Source organism: Mastomys coucha, unplaced genomic scaffold, assembly GCF_008632895.1.
Source record: "Mastomys coucha isolate ucsf_1 unplaced genomic scaffold, UCSF_Mcou_1 pScaffold22, whole genome shotgun sequence".
Classification (NCBI taxonomy): Eukaryota; Metazoa; Chordata; class Mammalia; order Rodentia; family Muridae; genus Mastomys; species Mastomys coucha.
The window spans coordinates 42047711-42070303 of record NW_022196905.1 but is presented as its reverse complement, the minus strand read 5'-3'; the positions used below and the strand labels follow the sequence as shown (position 1 = coordinate 42070303).

The 22593-nt window shown below is 36.2% G+C and overlaps 1 protein-coding gene across 7 annotated transcripts in view; it reads right to left on the bottom strand.

The window, feature by feature from the left end:
• Slit2 (slit guidance ligand 2) overlaps positions 1-22593 on the bottom strand; it is a 331000-nt gene that overhangs the window by 79067 nt on the left and 229340 nt on the right. For 4 of the 7 annotated variants that reach the window (XM_031342214.1, XM_031342212.1, XM_031342215.1 and 1 more), the window contains 7 exons: positions 19777-19848; positions 19258-19329; positions 13371-13442; positions 9667-9810; positions 9392-9555; positions 8495-8518; positions 4929-5079 (listed from right to left, as the gene is read on the bottom strand). In XM_031342214.1, the coding sequence (XP_031198074.1) occupies positions 4929-5079; positions 8495-8518; positions 9392-9555; positions 9667-9810; positions 13371-13442; positions 19258-19329; positions 19777-19848 (699 nt within the window). The remainder of the gene's footprint in view (positions 1-4928; positions 5080-8494; positions 8519-9391; positions 9556-9666; positions 9811-13370; positions 13443-19257; positions 19330-19776; positions 19849-22593) is intronic. The other 3 variants (XM_031342213.1, XM_031342216.1, XM_031342218.1) reach the window with 1 other exon arrangement.

The following is a 22593-nucleotide window of genomic DNA, read 5'->3' as shown; positions in this document are numbered from 1 at the left end:
AAAAAAAAAAAAAAAAAAAAAAAAAAAAGAAAAGCAAAGACTATTCAAAGCCAGCTTATATAGAGGAATCTCTAGAACAAAGTTTCTAAGCCATTTTCACTATTGTCAACCTAAAATTCATTCATAAGTTCCGGATTTGTACCTTTATCATTTACAGATCACTTAATACATAATTCAAAGACTATAAAGTACCTAATGGATAGAATTGCAATATATCTGTAAAACTGCAAGGCAGGTGAAATGCTTCATGCATGCAATCTAAGTCCTCAGGAGGCAAAGGTGGAGGACTATGGCAAGTCTGACACCAGCATGGTTGGTCTACCTCATGAACTCCATGATATGAGGGCAATACAAAACACTCCATCTCAAACAAAGACATAAACAAATGTCTCAAACAAAACCAAATAAAATCCAGCATACCCATTTTTACTAACTCAATATATTTTCAACACTCTGAAAGCACTCCAAAATCAATACCAACCATTGGCAATAGCCTATTATCATCATAGAAAATTCACCATCCACATCCCTCATTCATAACACACTATCTTGGGGTCCTTAGCATAGACATTTCTCTTAAATGGAATTGGACACAATATGTCTTTTGCTCCATGTTATATGATATTCTGAAGGCTTTATTCATTTTCAGTTATTTGTAGGCATGTATATCTACTTATGGGTACATACACATTAGTGTAGTTGCCCACAGGGCCAGAATAAGGTATTGAATCCCCTGAAGCTGAGTTGCAGATGGTTATGAGCCAGCTGGTATGGGTGTTGGAAATTGAACTTGGTCCTTTGTAAGAGCTGTAGGGTATCTGTTCTTAAACATTGTGCCACTTCTCCAATCTCTTTAAGATGATTTGGATTGTCACATAGGATATGGTTTTATTGGAACTTTGTTGCTTTTGAGTGCAGAGGAAAAGAATGGGCAGCCCACATTCACTTAGCCATTCATCAGTTAGTGGGTACTCTTGCTACTCTACATGTTGTCTACCAAGAAAATGCTATGCTGAACATGGTATGCATGTTTTTGTGTGGGCATACCTTCTAGATACATAGTAGTAGATATTTTTTTGGATCACATGATAGACCTCTGCACACTACTTTAAGGGAAAAAAAACATGTTTTCCCGAGGCTATACTATTTTCCACATAAATACCAAAGTGTAATTTTTCCCACATATTATTATGACCCCGCCCCGACTTTCAAAGTGGTGGTGATGAGAAAATTCTCCCATAGGCTCATGTATTTGAATGCTTGCTCTCCAATGGATGGTGCTGTTTGAGGATGGACAGCCATGTTGGGGAAGGATATGACTGAGGGCAGGCTTTTGAATGTTTATTATCTCACCAGAGTTTCCGTGTGTCTAAGCAATGCAACACACCAACCCTGATCTTGCCCTGTCTTCTCCTGCCATGCTTACTGTTTCATGGGGGACTTGTGGTTCAGGAACCCTAAGTCAAAATGAACTCTTTCTACTATAAGTTGGGTTTGGTCATGGTGTTCGCACTTTGTGCAAGTGGTACACAAAGAGTTATAAACTGGGAAACACGGGGAGAAAACAACACAGTAGCATGCAAAGGTAACTGATAGGGACACTTGTTCGCAGAGGTTGTGTTGCTAAGAACCTGCGCAGTGGTTTTGCTTGTTTGTTTTTTGTTTTGGAACTCTGGAGTAGAAAAAGAGTTGACTGCTATAAGCAGAACTTAATTAACCATTCTAGGAAGAATCTGAAAGAGTGTAATCCTGGCATATGATGCATATACTGTAGGTCCAAATCATTACTTTTCAGAGTGTAACAAAACTCTATCAGCAATTGAGCTAGAGAACATTAATTCATAAGATATTTTTGCAAAGAATCTGGCATCATTCCTTAGAGCTTGCCTAAAGCTAAATTAAAAAGCAATTTATTTGCTTTTGAAAAATTAATTTCTTTGATAGAATGATTTCAAGGCCACCTGACATTGACTCTCTGGAGTAGTTACTACTGATTACTGTTATGCAGATCTGCCATCATTATGTAGCAAGGGATGCACAAATAAATATAAAATGTGCAGCCTGGAGAGACAAACAAAACTAGAAGTCTTAAAGTATCCCCAAAGCATGGGCTGCAAAGTAAGATGAAATTGTTAAGGAGCTTAATGTCATTAATGAAAAGCTTCGTACTCTGCTGGAGGAGGTGAGTTGTTCTGAGGGTAAGAGCCCATCCAGCTAAGTCTTCAACATGTGAAATGAAAAAACTTAGGGAATCCTTAGGAATGCTCCTAGACAAAAACAGCATAGAGAAGCTGCTGATCCCAAGGGTATGCAAATCCATACCAAGCTGTCAGCTAAGTCTGACATTGTTATCAACATGGTAGTCATTTTGGAGACATGAAAGATAGAAGACTGAGGGAAGTGTGAGTTCTTCCTATAGAATCAAGGAAGTGATTAGGTCTGTGGTATCCAACAGGTGGTGAGGTCTGGCAATGTGTAACAGAGCACCCTACTAAGGAGGCCTGTGCAGATACTGAACAAAGCCTATGTTTCACTCAAGAGTCTCAATGTTGCAGATGCCAGAACAATGAGACTTCTGCCAAGAAGAGTTACACTCAGGAAGAAGAATCAGCTCCAAGAGAGAAAAGTGTAACACAGGCAGCAAATCTGCAAGGATGTGTGCCATCTAAAGGAGGGGCGTCACCTCAGTACTTTGAATCTGAAGCCTTAGATGTGAGACATTGAAGTACAGCCACTGGTGTCTGCACGGTTGGGTTTTAGTCTTGCTTTGGTCCAGTCCTTCCTCAGTATTTCCCCATTCCTCCCTTTTGAATGCTAATGTATAATACATGCCATTTTATGTTAGCTGCAATTTCTTCCCTTCCTTCCTTCCTCCCTCCCTTCCTTCCTTCCTTTCTAATTTACTGAGAACAAATATTACTTTGTGTCTTAGAAGAGACTTAGGACATTTGAACACTGTTGAGACAGTTAAAGACCACGGGTGCCTTTGAAATTGGATTAAACATATTTTGAATCATGAGATGGCCATGAGACTATGGAGCCCAGTAAGAGTAATGTGGTGGTTTGAATGAGAAAGATTCATTCGTGTGATAGAACACTTGGACCCCAGTGGTTGGCACTATTTGGGAAAGTTATGGAATTTTTAGGTGTCATGGCCTTGCTAGAGGAAGCATGTCATGAGCTTTGAGAGCTTAAAGCCTTTCACTTTGCTTATATCCCTGCTTCCTGTTTGGTCATGAAATGTGATCAGGCAGTTCCATTCTTTCTATGCTCCTGTGGACTTCCCTTCTAGAACCATACACCAAAATACACCCTTCATTCTAAAGGTTGCTTTTGGTCCTGGTATTTTAATCACAGAAGCAAAAAAAAAAAAAAAAAAGTTTAGCTAATGACTAATTAAACAGATAATATTTACATATGCTTACTGGCCAATCATATGTCTTCACTGAAAAAAATGTTTGATATGAACATTTTGAAATTTTCATTAGACAATATAATCTTTATATTGTTGAAGGTTATGACAGATTTATATACTCTGGCTATCAACCCACTAATTGTATATGACTAGTAAAAATTATGAATCCAAATTCCTTACTAAGTGCATAGTTTGCAAACATTTTTCTCTTATGTATTTTGTATTTTTGTGCCTATTTTATGTGCATAATTTTAAAGATATTAACAATTTAAAAACAGAATTTTTGCTGACTCTTTCATTAGGAACTAGGTTCTAATAGAATTCTTGAAACTTACTTAACTCATTAAAACTTTAAACTTATTTAACTCATTTTCATTCTCAATATAAAATCACTTGTAGTATTATCAGGAATAAATGCAATTTAAACATTTACAAATTGCTATATGTTCTTTGAATTTCTAAAATTCTTGATCTAGTAAATATGATCTAGTGGGTGTTAAAAAAATCACTAGAACTGCAAAGAAATTAGTTTCTGTCAACCCGTGAAAGGCATTATTTCTTATTATTCAAATTGCTTTAAGTTCATTAAGTAACAGGCATGTGAATAGACACAATGGGACAGAAATGATAATACACAGTGTCTGTCATAGAGAGGCTGTAATCTTGTTGAAGACAGAAGGATTATGCATACACACAGAGACAAGCAACTTTACAAAGCAATAAATGACAAATACCAGATGGTACCATAAATAAACATCACTAAGATATTCATGAAATGATTAGATTCACTCATGTTTTCATGGGTCTTAAAACTAACATTATACATCTTCCTTTTATAGCCAGGAAAGGTGAACTGCACATGAGCAGAGAATCTAAAAATAATTCCAAAAGCACATTTTTTCATACTGTGAATCCTATGCTACACTTTAAAATATAAATTTGATAAGATCTGAATGTTCAGTTTTCTCTAATCATCTATTCTCTGTTTATAAACAAATAACCAGGCAAACAAGTATTGTTTGCCCTTCAACAACTGGCAGTTATGGCGTCTTTTCACTTGAACCAGAGAAGTAGTCGAATAACCACTAAATCACTCCCTGATAGATTTGGTGACTCTTTCAAATTATTTTGTTTGGCTATTTTAAGGATTACATGCCTTGCAAAATTTATGAAATGCTTATAAACTGTTTTTCAATAATTAGTATGCAATAATCAGACATATCTCTTATCATTAACATTACTAAATGACGACTGAATTTTGAAAGCTAATTTAATTGTTTACTTGATGCTTAAAAAGCAGGGTCTACCTTAAATAGTTTGTTTACGTAAAAAAGTGAACTAAGATGGTATTGAATAGATTCTTTGACAAAGAAGAGGTGCTCTCAATTCAATGTATATAAGTTAGGTAATTCGATTATTAAGAATGTCATGACAAAAATTCCAATGCTTCTATGCAGTGTCTCCCTGTCCCTTGCTCCCTCCCAGCCAGGATTTTGTGGTCAGATTAACTTACAGCTCTGCTGTGTACTGGGGAATATGGTCTGGGATTTTGTTGAGTTTTTGATTGGAGCAGTCTACTGTGGTCCCTTCACAGCGACACTTTTCAGGACAAGCCAAGTCTGCAAAGCAGTCTCCACTTAATTTTGATCGATAGTCTTCTGTACCTATTGAGGATTCAAGCCAAACATGAGATACTGAGTCGGAATGTTAGAAAAGTCATTAATATAATGGGAAGAAAAAACAGTAGGAGAGCTATAGATTAGGCAGCAGGGAGACAACTTAGGGAGTTTTGGTCAATGGATTATCAGGTGAAGGTTAAAAGAAAGACTTGGAAATTTCTGGAAAAAAAAGTGACCAGATGCACATGACAGGAAAACATTCATAACGGTGAGCTTTTCACAGCTGTACTTTCTGCTGATTGGATTCATGCTAGTAGTCTTATTTCACAGATAATCACACAATGGGTATGAATTGTTAAAAAAAAAGTTTATTTTTTTCTGAGTCAAAAATCGAAAACATATCTAGTAGTAAACATACTCCTGTATATTATTGTAAAGTAGGGCTTTCAAGGATAATCAATATACTTAGGTTTTAATTTTTTTCTACAGACGTTTGTTATTCCCCCCTCTCACATAATCTTCAGAAACGCCCCCAAAGCCCTCTTTTTTTTTTTTCATTTTTAGTCTATAAAAAAAAGACAAGTAAGTCCTGCCTTGAGCCTCAGCAGCTTGCCATGCTGTAGAAAGCTGCGTGACGTTCCATGGTGCTTGACGGAACCATGTTTTTCTCATACCTCGCAAGCACATGGTTAGATCAAGCACAACAGAAAATCTCGCTCCATTATCACTACACCAACCACTAGGCCAGAGGGAAGACCGAGAGGAAAGACGAAGGGAGGAGAAAAGCTACGGACGCTGTGGAAGCATCCTACTGTTACATGACATGCATTCTTCCCGCAGATTGTGTACGATCATAGCGAGAGCATAACTACCGAAGGTGCCTGGAAACACAAAGAAGGGGCTATATGGAAAGGTGCCTCCCATGTTCCTCAGAAATGCAGCGTGGGGACCACAGCTTTCGGGAAGAACATCCAGGAAGAAGTTGAAGGTAAGCTACAAGGACAACAGAGAAGCTCAAGAGATCTGTGGTTTCTTCATGGGAAATAGGTGTAAAATATCAAGACTAGAAGAAGGTACATTGGGGATTGAAAAGAGGGTAGGTTACATTTCAGATGAGACACTTTTACTTACAGGCCAAATGGTGAATTCCTGCAAAAGAAAAGATGACCAAGGAGGAAAGAAAGACAGAATCATCCCAGTTAAGGTTTATAGACATATACAAACACACACGCACACTCACGCGCGCACCCACAAAACTATGTTCTCTTCCTTGTTTCTTTACTATGACAGACATTAGATAGCATTGTGTGATGCATTTGTCATGCTTTGCAATATCATTGCACTTTTGACGTATAATGGCTTATAGGCAATGCAATGACCTAAAAGATGTGTAATACAAGTAAAATGCTATGGCTTCCTTTAATGGATCAACTGTCTGTGAGACAGGTTTTCTATTGTGCCATATAGAATAGCAATAGAAGCATACACATATAAAATGAATGAAAAGCTAATAATGGAAAGTTACAAGGACAATAGATAGATAATAATTAGTGGGTAGGTCATAAGCTTCTAAATGACTCCCAAGTTTTAAAGCATATCACTTGATGGGAACATAATCATCATTGCAACAAACATGGAAATGTCAAATATAACAAATATAAAAGGTTACATTCCAAAACATCAATGAGCGTCACCCTACTAATTTTTGAATGTGTTTCTTTTCAGTCTTCAGAGATGTAGCCACAAGAAAGCTAACATTATTCTGATAATCGATAATAGGTTCATTGAATGCATTTAAAAATGTATAATTACTATCACAGCAATCAGCAATCCTTATTTTAACACCATGTGTTAGGTAGACACAAATTGTAATTAGTATCTGATGTGGAGAAAAGAGCAAAGTGAGCATCCAGCAATCAGTGTGCCGTGGAGTCTACAAGAAAATCTACAATGTGGGTTTAATTATCAACAATTGAAATTTAACACATTATCTTTGATATAGAAGTTAGTTTTTAAAGCCTACCTGGCCTTCTCTATCTTCCAGCAAGAGCAGAAAACTGAACAACTAGTGCAACATTTGTATTGCATTGAGTTTTACTGGTATTGCAGTATTTAAATTATTACGAAACTGAATTGAATAATTTGGCAGTGATTAGATGAATTGCCACACTTTCAGAGCTTAAATCATATTTGTAATGCTAGTCTAGGCATAGTTTGGTTTTCAGAGGGTTTCTCCTTTTTCAGCTAAGTCATAATTAGTAGATAGCTTTGCACATAATTGACTAAAAATAACAAAGCTATAAATGACCATGAAGGCCAATTAATTGCTCTTTTCAACACATTACTGCTTATACAGTACAGATATAATATGTAGAAGATTAGTTGAGCATTAAAATTCAAAATAAGCAATATACTTAAATCTATCATATATATGACTAATTAAATGATAAGAACAAGTAATAAATAATCCTTAAAATTGAGAACAATCAATATCATATGTATATATGTATAAATAATATAAATCAGGACCAATCAATACTCTATATAGAGTATTGATTGGTCCTGATTTATATAGTGAATTAAAGCAAACAAGTCAAGAGGTAGTCAAGAGGTATTTACACAAGCACCAAGTAAGTAAGGGACACATTTTAAAGAGCTAGCTCTAGACTCATCAGTTTGAAGGTACTGGATGGAAGCAAAAGGAAGAAACATTACAATTGCATCTATAGAAACACGGACTCCTTCTGCTTGGATTACTCAAGGCATTGGTGCCCATTAACTGCTAATGACTTCAAGATACATGTGAATATCCTGTTTGTAGTGTAATAATCTGACTTCAGACAGGCAAAAACATACAACTGGGAATATATTAATAGAAACAACCCACAAGTGCAGCTAAATCAGTGTGAAGCAGCTATATTTTAAGAATAAAAAAGTAAGCAAAAGTATTCTTTTTAAACCAAGAAGCTTGAAAAATATAATTTTGATGTTAAAAAATGCAGTTTTGTATGTTTATACCTGCTTTTATATAGAACTAGCTCTTTGACAATAGAGGGGCTGCTGTCTTTAAAATTAGCCTAGTAAGCTATATTTTAAAAACAGCCTCAAGGGTTAGATATTCAATGAAGAGAGAAAAAATATGATTTAAGTAGAAAGCCATAGGTTCAAACATTTTCACTACCATGAGAAACTGCAGATAATGTGCAATGGAGAAGGGGAGAGGAAAGAAGGTATTTTTTGATTTTTGATTTTTGTTTTTGTTTTTAAAATAGAGAGATTCAGCATCAGAAGCTGCATGCAGAGATGGGGCTTTCAGGATACAGCTATAAGTGATCTATGCGTGAGGCACTATCTATGAAGTGTTCACTGTACTTCCAAAAGCATGCACATCAATGCTTAGAAGCTATATAAGTCGAGGAAAAGGTGTCTGCAGTTAGTCCTACCACCGAGCAAAACCTACCTGGAATGAAATACTGTTCTTTAGCTAAATAAAAAAGAGAGAGAGAGAAAAATAGAAGATGTACCTGAATGTCAGCAAGCAGAGATATGAGTTATCTTAGATTAAGAATGGACTAAAATTACTACCGGTAACTAAGTGACAATGTATATTCATAGAAATAAACGACATACAGTTGAGTGATAAACTCATTATAAGCATAGACAATAACAAATACATTTTTATACTAGTCGTTTAGCATGTCTTAACTGCACAATGAGAAGTGTGCCCAGAAGGGTTAGGAAGCACACTCCCCAAACGATAGTTCCCTCCCATCAGAACATATGACACTAGGCCAATATGAAAGGCAGAGTAAGCTTCCCAGTAAACAGCCATCTGATGCTTTTGTTGGATAAGTACACTATTCCCCGGATAAGAACAGACGGTCTTAAAAATATGTCTTCGTGGAATATTTCAGAAAGAGGTGAGGCATCTTGGGCCTCCTTCTCTGTACTTCTCAGGTTGAAAAAATACATGTAATCAATTTTATCTCAGTTGGTGAATAAATAAAAGCAAGTTCAACTCTTTGGCATTGGTCAATAGAGAACAGTACAACGAACAGGAGTAATACCACTTGAGCAGTGTTTCATGTTGTCAAAGAAAATCCTGGCTACATCTGAATCCTATAAACATAGTATGAAGCAGCCAGGGATCTCTTTCATTTGAATGGTAATCATTTTGGTAGATACACTATTTGCATGTGTCTCTATTTCGTCTGCTTTTCCCCTTCCCAGACAGAAGGAAAAAAAGTGAGACTGCACAATGTTTTTGGTAATCAGCCGAAGGCGGCTGCTGTTGCTAATTTTCATGTAACTGTAGCTTTAAATCCTAAGGGAAATGTCTCATGAAGGGAGAAATTACCTGAACAACGGAATTTCTTGCTTTTGATCTGTCCAATTCTTTTGTTTGCCAGGCGGCGGGGGCTGGTGCAACGGGCACCGCTGGTCTCAATTGGGTTGGTGTGGAGATAATCCGCTAGCCACTTGAGATGGCAGTCACAAATGAAAGGATTCTGGGCCAAATGCCTTTCAGAAACACAGCAGAAGAGTTTTATACACTACTTGCATGGGACTCAGCTCGCACATTCACAGTGAAAGTAACCGCCATTATACTCTGTCCAAATTTTGCATACATACATAGTTTGGATGGCTCTGAGAGCTGAGAAGGTGCCCTTGGCAAGAGTCTGAAGCTTATTGTCATATAAGGAGAGAAGATTCAAGTTGTGCAGGTCCTGAAAAGCATCTACCCGAAGGCAGTTTATCTTGTTGGCATTCAATAATCTGTTTGATTAAACAGTCACAAAATTAAAGTGTGGCCTCTCATTAAATCACCTGTAATATAGCCTTTCGGTAGGAAACCCGAGAGAAATTCATTTCATCCCAATATTAACTTTATAAATTTAATAATGATGTAGGCACTATGGCTGGGAGATTGAGGGTTTACATGAAAAAGCAAAAGGCACATGGTCAAATGAACTGAAATACAGTTTTATTCATAAATGGATTCAATAAATCACATCACAAGACTACAAAGGATAACAAAACCATAAAGCCATAGACAAATATAGATGAGGCTCAGCTTCTGTTCTCAAAAATCAAACAATAACAGTTAACATTATTAGTATCTCTAGCCACTTTGGAGTTGAGTCTCCTTCGAAAACAGCAACCAGGGGGTCATTATAATACACATGGGATCATGACCTTCCTCCCAGGACCATACAATAGCTAAGGTCAGTAAAAGTCTAGACAGCCAAAATCCTCCAGTATGCCCCAAGCGTTTATATCTTAATCTTGGAACTCTACAGCCTCACCCTGGGGCTGTTCCAGTTCATACTTTGCTATTTTCTGTTAAGACTAGATTTTCTTATCCTGTCTTTAGAATTTTCTCCCAGATGTGTGGCTTGCGAGTCACATTGCTTTTTGGAATTCTACTAAACACAAGTGTAGGGTAGTTCTTTTCCATCCTACACTACTTCATATATTATCAGGGTTGCTCTTCCACTTTCTAATCCCCAGTTCTTTCAAGTGACTTTATATAGTCTATTATATTTAAATATATTTCTGTCAAGCAATGCTGATATGTATATGTATCATATATACATATATGCATATATATATATGTTTACATTTTTGTTATTGGTGTTTCCAAAGGTTGCCATTTGTACCCAGGATGTCACCAGTTTTTGTGTATTTTTTTCCTTCCTAGTTCACATACCCCTAGTCCATACTACATGCTCAAATGTGTCTGCTGACACAGGACTACCTCACAACTTTCCTGGACAGGAAAGTTACAATATTACATTCAAGGTTCTAGTTGCAGCACAAATACCCATCTAAGACACTATCCCACCATCTCACTGTTTCCTTAGATTACATCAATACATTGTGGAAGTGTGCTTTAGAGATCATATACTAGCAGGCATCATTAATGTAGGTTAAATATGATAGTTACAGGTGACTGTTTCTTACCACTGGTGCAATACATCTTTTCCAGAATACAATTTCTACCTAAGCAGACTCCACCCTCTTTGTGACTCTTCCTGAGCACATTATGTAGTGCTTGCTCCATGATTCCATTACCTGTTCTAAGCTGAGCAGCACATACCTCTAAACCCAGCTTAGCCATTTTTGTAGTACTTGTTTAATATTCTTTGTCTCTACATTTCACTTTATTTGGGGCATTAAAACATTTAATAGCTCAAAATTACCTGCCATATGGTGTGGGTAATTCTCATGTAATGTAATGAATATGTGTTCTCATCTGACAATGAGAACAAACATATTTGCAGCTAACATAGTTTTGAATTTCACTTGCTTGATATTTAGATTCTTTTGGAATATGTAAGGCTGTGGTATGATGATCCTGTTTTCTATGCTCTGTGATCTCCCATGAAGGGCTGAAGTTTGGGGCTTCTTTACAGTGCATCAAAAAAAAATTTTCCTAAAAGTCCTGGAGGAATGGTCTGAATCTGGGTGGTTAGCTTTGAATTGGGAACAGAAGAGTTCAAGAAATACAAACATCCCCACAAACCTTTTCAACAATACAGGCAAAGCTGATAATGCTCTTTAACTCATATGTTAATGGAATAAAGGAGTTAGGAAATAAAAACATTAAAGATGAGGAAATGGAGGGAGGCCTGAAGATGTTAAAGACTTGTTTCTGTGAGAAGTTGGTACTCACTTTAAAACAACAGGATATGAAGAATAAAGACGCTTTATTCTTCAAAAAAGCCATTTCCTTAGGTTTTAGTTTTCATTAACTTACCTCTTCTTACTCCCAATCTGCTTTAACAAAGCTAAAACTTGTCACTTTGTTATGTCTCTGGCTATTGGTAAAGGTAAAAGGATTAGGATAGCGTTGTTGTTAATTCTGGAAGGCTGAAGAATGGGTAGTCCTTGAAAGTCCGGAGATGGGCTATCAAAAACACTGGCTTTATAAATAAGGTTCTCTGAGATCTCTATGCTTCCCTCACACATGTCTCTCTCACTATGAAAAAGTGTGTTTGGAGTGTTGGTGGGAAAGAGAGCAACGATGGTGAGAAGAGTTGAGGATCTTCGGCATCGAGCATATTCTTGGAAAACAAGATGTCAGCAATGTGGTAACTACTTGGCAATATTTGAAGATAGCACCATGAGGTATCTACAATGTGCAAAGACATTTATGATGCATATAGAATCTTTTGATCAGATAAAGCAACATTGATAAATTAATTTCAAAGTCTTAGAACCTTTAACTAATCACTATGTCACAAAAAGCAGTATGTTCCATCACTCACTAATGCATATATCATAACTTAAATAGATTTAAGTAGATTATAGTGTGCTAAGAAGAAGGAAATGATACACACAGTAAGGTTTTTGTCTGTGTTAACATCAGTCTACTTGTATATTTGTATCTGGATGTGATACAAACTACAGTTGTGCAGAATGGTGAAAAGGGTTTTACACAAAGAAAGTTGGATGCTATAGTGACAATAAGTTTCTCATATAGGAAATGATACTTAAACTAAGGAAGAGTGTAAAGTTACTAATAAGTTTTTAATCCCATAAATACCAATGAATGAGTACTATAAAAAAGAGAAAACAGCATTCTAGTGGAAGAATTGTAAGAGATACTGGTGAAAGGCAAGGGAAGATATCATATCATCTCCCTATGCAACGCTTCCAGATGAAGGTCTGTCACAAATGAGCTTTCTATGCAATAGATGCTACAAACTAAATTCAACTCTCACAGTGTCCCCCTGTTCTCTTGGTTTGACAAACTTTGAAAATGATCAGAGATTAAGATACATGCCATCAAGCCTGATACCTATAAACAGAATGAATGAATTTTTCTTTCAATATGAGTGGGGAGGCAGCTATAGTTTGAGTGGTATTTGTAGAATGGAGGAAGTCACAGACAAGTCAATAACGAGCAATCAGGAGACTACCCTCACGGAATGCTTCACTGTATCCCATGCCTGTGTTTGCAGAAGTAAGTCTGGAAATTTTGCTCTTAGGTCTTCTGTGATAAGTGGCTGGTGAATGTATATTTCTCTAGCTCTATCCCAGCTACTGCTAACATCAGAACAGAGTCTTTATGGTGTGTGTACAGCTGCAAAACCTATGCACAATGGGGCAGCCCAAACCCAATCTTTCTATTGTGGAAAGAAATGTTCTTGGACAGCTCTACAGAGTTGTGCCTTCACAGAAATAACTATTATCAAGTTTACGAGGGCTACATTTGTCATTTTCATGTCTATAAACTGTTTCATTTTGGATTGAAGACTCAAGATAATTAAGAGATTAAAAGAAAGACAATAATAATAACTTCCACAGATCCACAGTAATCAAATACTTACAGTAGCTGCAAGGAAAATAGTCCTTCAAATAAACTTTTTGGGAGTTCTGTGATTTTATTTCCATACAGGACACTAAGAAATTATATAAAAATGAGAATTAAACAAGCCTAATTAGTTTATATAATATATATACACACATATATTAGTTCAAATACTATAGGCACACATACACAATTTCATACATACATACATACATACACACACTCACATATATGCTTAGGGAGGTTAGCAGGCACTTAATATATCATCCAAGTGAAAACTGGATAAAATAAGAATTGTCTGATTATAGATATATAGGTTTACTGTACATAATTTTGGATACATAGAAAACATAGATTAACAAAACTATATAATTCACCATTTATTTAAACTTTTGTGAAAATGGTACTTGTTAATTTGAAATATTTTCTGCATACAATCCCCCCACAAATATGCAGGCCATCATAGCACAGTATATGTAGGAAAATAAGTCAGTATAGACTTGATTGCTCACAAAATGAGGAATTTCAGGTTCATAACACTGATCAATAGGAAACCAAATAAAGCCAGGGACTTAAAAAGGAAATGGTATAATTTGTATGTATGAGAAATATAAGATCTGGGAAAATAATGATTATATTTATGTCTTGAAAACTTTTCAAGTGTGAATTTCTCCTCCACCAAGTGTGAAGTGGAATGAACCATCAGATATTGACTTCTGATTACACTTCAAGTGACGATATTAAGGGAAAGGACCTTGACTTAATCAGATCAGCACATCTGCTGCCTAGCACAGGTGTTAGGTTGTCTGGTACTGGGTTGACACGTGAAATGATGATAAAGTAGATGAGAATAATGAAGGAATATATTTCAGAGCAGGGAGAAACAGTGATGTAAAGAGCAAATGAGCTGAATGAAAATAATGGGAAGGACCTTTAAGTGTTAACAATGGCTTCCCAGCAATGTCTATTATAGCATCTAAATTTAGAGTATAAGAAAAATGTGTATTATAAGGCTAGATATTTGAAATGTAGGACATTTTATTAACAATATCATATAAATTTTCTTTGGAAATATGTGCACATAAATTTACAACTAAAGTAGAAAGCCACTTAGAAGTTATTTGAATGGAATATCTATCTATCTATCTATCTATCTATCTATCTATCTATCTATCTATCTATCTATAATTTGTACATTTCCTACCATAAACATAATTTTACAAGCAGAAACATATTCTTTGGAAAAAGGATAGATGAATGTCATGTACATAAATGAAAAGCTGACAATTTGAGTTTAAGAAATTTGCTTGACAGCAGTGTATGGCTCTAATGTACAAAGAATAAGCACACAATGGGGGAGAGATTACTAGAGTGAAGGAAACACTGTTATTCCCCTTTTAAGATGTCAGAGGGAGTTGGGATGTACTACAGAGCAGGAGGAAAACACTTAAAGGAATAAACAAAGCAGAGAGCTCCATAGCATAGGGACACAGCTCATTGGTTTGGATTCCAGTGCTGCATCTTTAAAGCACATGTGAACAGTCAGAGTTTCCTTTAGAGAAGCAAATCAATTAGAAAGGAAACGATTTTAAAAAAATCAAAGTACAAAAGATAAAATGCTATATTGTTAGAGAGAGGGTGAAGTGGAGATTAAGAAAGGATAAAGGGGAAATATATGCTTCGAAGTCAAGAATAAAAGAAAGCAGTAGGGGATACAATTGGACAGATTACTACGACATCGGATCATGATATTTAATTAAATTAAACCATATAACAATAGCTATTGTGCTACTCCATGTGCCAGAAACTTTGCTAGACTGTATGCATGGTACACACTTTAATTAAATTCAAGCAGGATGTTATAAATGTCCATTGTCTGCCAAAATACAACTGATATGGCTGGGGTTAATGGGTTTTATATCCAAAGAATAATCTAAAGCATCATTTTGAAAACAACATTTTATATTGTTAAACCCACTGATATTGAAAATCAACAAAGATACTCCAATGGTGGGAGTCTCCTTTTAAAAAGAAATCAAGAGGCGAATCATTTAACAATCTGTTCAGTTGGGGCTTCTTCTTTAAGATGGCAAAGAGGTATCTAAGGTGCTTTGGTTAGGAGTAATGTCATGTTTGTATCATAGAACCATTCTCTATCTCTCAAAAACATTCGGGTTTTTAAAGGATCATGTTACAAAATTCCTCACTTAATATTGTTAGTAGAAGACAGAATAGAAAAAACATCAATGAGAGGAGGAACTCATGCAAGTGACACAGGAAACATATCAGATAGGTGTTGTTGGTAGATGGTTTATCAACTGTAAATGCTACCAGTTAACAAATACTAAAACTCCCTATGAATAGGATTTCTAGATTTCTCTAATAAAATGTATAACCATTCCAGGGCAGGTTCCAGTGGTGTCTTGTGTGTGTGTGTGTGTGTGTGTGTGTGTGTGTTCAGCACTGATCCCAACATCAAGTGTTGTCAATCATTTCTACCCCTGAGATTTTAGAGACATGGTGATTCACACTACCAGGATGTCACCCATAGAGGAGTGTGGCTGTCCTGCCAGCACCAGGGATCCTCCTGTCTCTACCTATAGGAAGCTGGGGTTACAGATAAAGTCACTTCTGACACAGCAACAGTGTGAAGATAGAAACAGCAGAGACATCAGTCAAAATTATCAAAAATCAAATGACTGTCTAGAAAAATAAGACAAAATGGATAAAAATGATGGAAAGGCAAGTCATAAAATATAAAGTGCATGAAGGCCAGTTAGAATTTGTGGGGTTCTTTTGGCAATGTTGTGATTTCTTTGAGAATTTTGTACAATGTATTTTGATTACAGTTGCTCCCTCCTACAACTCCTCCCAAACACAATTTCCTTTCCCAACCTTTGGATCTTCTCTTTTTCTTTCTTTCTTTTTTTTTTTTTTTTAACTTTAAGTTCCTCAAGTATACTTTTGGACATGTGGCCTCCATGGAGCCTGGAGAAACCACCAGGGACCACACACTTAAAGAAAACAGATGGAGCAGCAGGGAAGCTTTTTAACAGGAAAAGAATTAAAAAGAGAAAGTGGAAGACATAAAGGAACTCCTCTGAAAGTTCATTTAAGCAAACATAAATATGACTAATAACCCACTGAGCAGTGTCTCTAGTTTTCTTCTTCATGACATATCCCATGAGCTTCACAGAAACACCGGCAATCAGCAATTAATCAGATGGGGGGGCTTTTATTGGCACATTAAGGAGGTTCATGTTTGTGCTACAAGCATCAAAAAAAAAAACAAACAAACAAAAAAAAAGGAAACCTATTTTAAAAGTATGGGTTTGGCCTTAGATACGGTGGGCAACAGCAGGTGCTGGTGGCCTGTTTGAATTCTGCCTTGCTGAAAGCTGGCAAAAGAGAGTGTTCCTACAGCAGGAAAAAATAAGCAACAATGGCTATTGCAAATGATTTACAATGGAATGAATTAATCATTAAAGGACATGGCCAAAGAGCTAAGCCTGTAAGCTCAAAACAATGATGTGCGCTCGGAGAATTCTAATGGTGAATGCAAAGGATGCCTGGGGAGAACAGGTTCTCATTGTCATGAAAAGCCCAGGAGTGACATATGTAATACTAGGCAGTAGAGTCAACTTCAATCCCAGAACAGATTTCAGGAAACTAAAAATTAGCAGTTGAGTGTTGCATGGCAGTCTCTGCAGACCTGAGAACTAGGTGATGGAGACAGCAGACAACAGCGAGCGACACTGAAAAATAGACTTTATTTGATTCTGTATATGAATGTATGGGGGGCATATGCATGATGGTACCCACATTTGACATGGGTGCTGGAAGATGAACTAGATGCTTTTAGATGCTTTTACAAGCTGGTAAGCAACCAGCCATGCCCTGTCCAAGCCAGTGCCTTTGGATCATTCTCAATGTATTATTTTAAAATGATGTCAAGCGTTGATGCACTGAAGGCCAAGAATCTGCCATGTCAGTGCCTACTACCTCTAGCATTTTGCACCCTGCTTCTATAGTTCCAGCAAGGGGAGACTGTGCTCTCCTCTTTTAGAGACAGGATAACTGAGGCACATGTAAATTAGTAACTTGCTCAGCCTTAAGCTTGGAAGAGGTGGGGATAAGATTTGAATACAAAGCATGAAAAGGTTAAAAGCATAAGCTTGGTTCCCTGTTAGTCTGCTTTGCATTTCTTTCCTAACTAGGGAAGGATGTTTCTGAGTGATAAAAATAAAAGAACTACAGATGGTTGGAGAGAAGGCTGCATGGGTAAAAGCAGTCACCATGCTACATGTGTATAACTCAGTGTTGAAGGACAGGAGAGCCAGGAGACAGAAATCTGCAGAACCTCACAGGTCAGCTAACCTCAAGTGTCCAATGACAAGAAAAGGAGATCTGTTCATAAACAACAACAATAACAACAACAACAACAACACACACACACACACACACACACACATACACCATGAACGTGTGTGCATTTCCTCCCACAAGATTAAAGGAAGGAACAATTAAACTACAGAGAGCGGTGGTATTCTATCTAGTATGCTTGCCTTCAAGGTAACTTTTAAGCATTACAGAAATGTTAGTGTTGTCACAGTAAGAAAAACAAAATTCTATGTGATAGGCAGTGAGATGACTCAGCAAGTAAAAGTGCCTGCCCAAAGTGTGGGTGTGAGTTCAATCCCTGGGGTCCACAGGTGAATGGAAAGATTGAAAGTCTACAAGTTCTCTGCTCTCTACTCATGCACAAAAGCACACGTACAAACATCAATAAATAAATAAGTACAAATCGTAGTTGTCTTTTGTCCCCAAGGGAAAAAAAACATTCAATTATGGTATGATTTTTAAAAGATGCTGTTCCATAATACATTTTATATTATATTAATATATAGAAGTATAATATAGCAAGTATTAATGCTAATAATAGTAAATGATATTGTATATATTAAGAGTGGCCCTAAAAGTCTTTGCGCAAATCAAGTCCAATAATCTCTAAGACATGACAATATTTTGGTAATTAAATATCAAATCTAACTTGTTTTTGTTTTAATGAACGTTCTGTAGAGGTACTGACACCATATTGTTTAAACTATTTTCACATCTTCAGTAGATGTACTAATCAAATTAACTTAAACACATACATGAGGTTATTTGCAGAAAGATCTTAAAAGATGAGGTATCAAATAAACTTGCATAAACAGATTTTTTTACTTATTTAAAGATGCTAGGAGAGAAGGAGGGTGTGGCTCACTTCTGAAACCTGAGAGACTGGCAATAATTTATTATCAGCAGAACAAGTAAGTAAGTAAGTAAGCTGGACTCTACACTCATTTTTAAAAAGACAAAAGGTTATTTTACTTGACACACTTTGAAAACTTTTCATAAGTAGAAATAATGGTAACCTTTAATAACTTATTTTAGCCCATCTGTAATTTGCATAGCTATCTTTCTGAAACTCTTCTTGACCTTCATAACTAATGCTTATTATGGGGCTACATTGGAGTGAAAATCCTCCTGTAATGAAGGAGGATGAAAGGCTGGCTCCCAAGGCTCACTTATTCTCAGTAGCACTCGGACTTTATCATTCTAAAGGGACCAACATTGTGCTGAGATACATGAAGCTATAGACTGAGACATAAATCTAGAGTTGTCTGGAGGACTTCAAAATAACCTGTCCTGACATTACAGCTGGATTAAAAATAATCTTTCAAAGGAACTGCTCTCCTCCCTTTAATAACAAAGTTAAAATAAAAGCCACACACACACACACACACGTCTACCATAAAAACTGGCTAGTGTTAATGACAGACAACAGGCCCCTGTGAGATGATGAAATCCACCATTGGTTATTTAGAATATTTTGGATTCCCACTGGAAAAGTGTCTACTTACAGTGAATTCAGAGAACGCAGTCCTTGGAAGGCATCTGGCGCAAGTTCAGAGATCTGGTTATTGCTCAGGTCTCTACAATCAGAAATAAGGTTGGGTTAAATGACATAGGATGCCATTGAAACTGGCTAGAGAAGAGGATTTACTTGTATATGTTGTCTATGAAGACACACGTACAATTTTCCAAATGAAACATCAGAGCATCGGATAATTTAAGGATGAACCCCATTCTGTGAAACAACTACTGTCCATTTGCTTAAGTTATTCATAAGGACAGCATCTTTAGACAATAGCATACCAAAGATGTCATGGCCAGTTTTGTGGAAATCAATAAACTAAATTACAGTGAACATTAAAAATTACAAGGTTTCACTAGTAAGATTAAAGTACAGCTATACAACTGGCAATCAGACTGTCATTAAGCTGTCAATCTCTTCACTGGCTATGCTTAATGATTCCTGCATAGTCTTGACCTACATAATTTAAAAAATGACCTATCTTTGCACGGTCTTGTTAACTCACAGTCGTCTAAGCTTTTTGTATGGTGAGAAGGCTCCTGGAGGGATGACCCTGATGGAGTTCTGTTCCAAACGTCTGCGATGAAAAACACAAAACAAATCATTGTTTAGAAGGAAAAGTAAAATTCTAGATACATTATATTCAAACATAAGATTCATGTCAGGAAGGGAAGCTAGTGTGTTTCATGAGCTATCCTTCTTTTCCTCTAAAATCAGTGCTAAAATTAAAATATGTTGCCCTTTAAATGTGAAGCAAGATTGGAACAAAATGGCAGTAATTATAAAATAAAAGTACTACCTAGTCACTAACCAGTCATGGGTTGGGTCAGAAGATTACATAGAATAGGAAGCATTTGTAGAAAAGGGGGTGTGTATTTTAATAAACCACAAGTAAAGAAAATATGCCGAGGCACTGGATTTAGATGTAAAATATATCTTAACAGTAACTCTCAATTCAAGAATGAAATTAATGTCCTATATTGAATTTATAAACCTCTATAGAAAGCACACACATCCAGTAGAAAAACTGAAATGCTCACAAAATTATTTTGGGTGCTACCTATGAGCCAAAATTCTAGATTCTAAATCGATAGATAGAGATATCTTCAGTTAAACAATGCATATCTGCTAACTTGATATAAGACTACTACAATAAAAATCTTGCCAGAAAAACACAGCCAAGCATAGGTGGAATGTTTTTACAATATGATAAAAATCAAACTAAATTTACCTCTCAGACACTGTCTGCCCGAGCTTCTACTATTTGAAAAATATGAGAAATTCACACCCAGCCACTAAATACCCAAAGACAGAGGTTTCACCAAGTCACTTAGTAAATGCTTTTGTTCATCGAAATGAACATCTGTCTCTCAATGATCATCTGTCTCTCATCTTTGTTTTTTCTCTCTCAGAACCTAAGAATCTGTCTGTGTAGTTTTGGATTCTTGAGAACTGACTCCACTTACCACTGGGTTTGGGTTTAGACATTGAGAATTGCTGATAAAAGATTGAAGCATCTGGAGGAAAATCCAGAGTGTATTTGTCCTCCGTTTTAGGGAATATCCTCAGAAGCCACTTCCTTGGCATCATACTTTCAGCTCCTGCTAGAGGGAGCACCTCATTTTTTTTTTTATTATTTTAACTTTTTTAGCCTTTGTAAACTTGGAGCTAAGTAGAAATTTTTACTCTATTACCTTCCTACATTTTCCAGGAAATTCTCCCATATTAAATTGCCTGGAGTAAATAATATTTCCTGTCTCGATTTAAAAATATATACACATATATCTTTACTCATAGAACATATATGTGTCATATGTTCATATGCTTATATACTTGTGCAAACCTGTTTTCTCATATGTCACATATGTATATAGATATATGGTGATATGCAGACACATGCATATATAATTTTGTATTTGCATATATATTCTCCTTATCAAGTTGTTGTATCTCAGAGGAAGACAGGAAACCATCCATATTAATAAATATGGATTTAAGACAGGAGAGAAGGCTCAGTGTGTAGTCTTCCACTATGCAAGCATGAAAGACCTGAGTTCTGATTTAGGAGCAGTGTAAGCAGTGGGGTGTGGTAACATAGGTCTGCAACCCCAGGGCTGGAGAGAAGAGAGAGACCCAGATACTCAGGCCACTTCAGTTGAGCCTTGAATTTGATAGATGGTGTTTCCAAAGATAAGAAGTTGGCTAGGGACTAGGGAGATGTCTCAGGATTGAAGGTTGTATCCTGGCTCTGGCAGAAGACCTGTCTTCAGTTGCCAACACACATGTGAGGGGACTCACAACTGTCTAGCACTCCAGGTCCAGGGGATCAAATGCCTTCTTCTGGACTCTGTGGGTGCATGTACTAACATCTGAAAATACCTCCTTCATATACATACAAATAAAATTAGGGTAAATATTAAACAAATACATGGGGAATAAGTTAGGACAGTATGTGATATCAACTGCCTGCTAACGCACACACACCCATCCAACCCCACATTCACACACGCACATACGTTTAGTATTTGAATTATTTGTCTAGTTATTAAGAAATAATACTTCTCACAGACTTTAAATACAGCAAAGACTAAGTTATTTTATTGTAATATTGACCAGTATATTTTTCAATGGTTGTTTAAAGATCAGTTTTGTTTCTGCTTTGATTTATTCTTACCGTTAAATTACAAAAAATAGTCGGTCTATGGCAAAGAATCTTTACATTTTAGTTAATCATGGGATTATAGTAACATAATGATGATGAGTTACATTAACAGAATGAAAAATTTGTTCATACAACTTTTTACAATGTCATGTGAAATTGTTGAAAATAATGAAGGATCAATAAAGTAATTCAGTGATTTATTTTTATGGATATTTAGAAATTATGCTGTTTTCAAGTTTATAGTGATGCAAAGTATACTGAACCTACAACATATCCAAACATGTTCTAATATTTAATAGGACTTAAGTTATTTCAAGGGAAGTTTAATGTTCATTTATGGTTTTAAAGTCTAAGCACCTAGAATACTTAAAATAATTACTAATTGCTTCAGTGGCAATTTAGCATGTTTTTTACATTTGCTCTCAAAGATTATTTCATTTAAATGCAAGTATTTTTCTGCATAAGCATATGCACATGGGTGTGTGTAGATGTTCATATTTATGCTCATGGGGACAGAAGAGAGTTCTGGCTTCCTCTGAGCTGGAGTTATGGACATTTAAGGGACACCCCACTTGCTACCTGGGTTCTATGTTTTGATATCTGGTATTCCTGATTGTATTGCAAGCAGTCTTAACTGATGAGCCATCTCTCTAAGTCCAT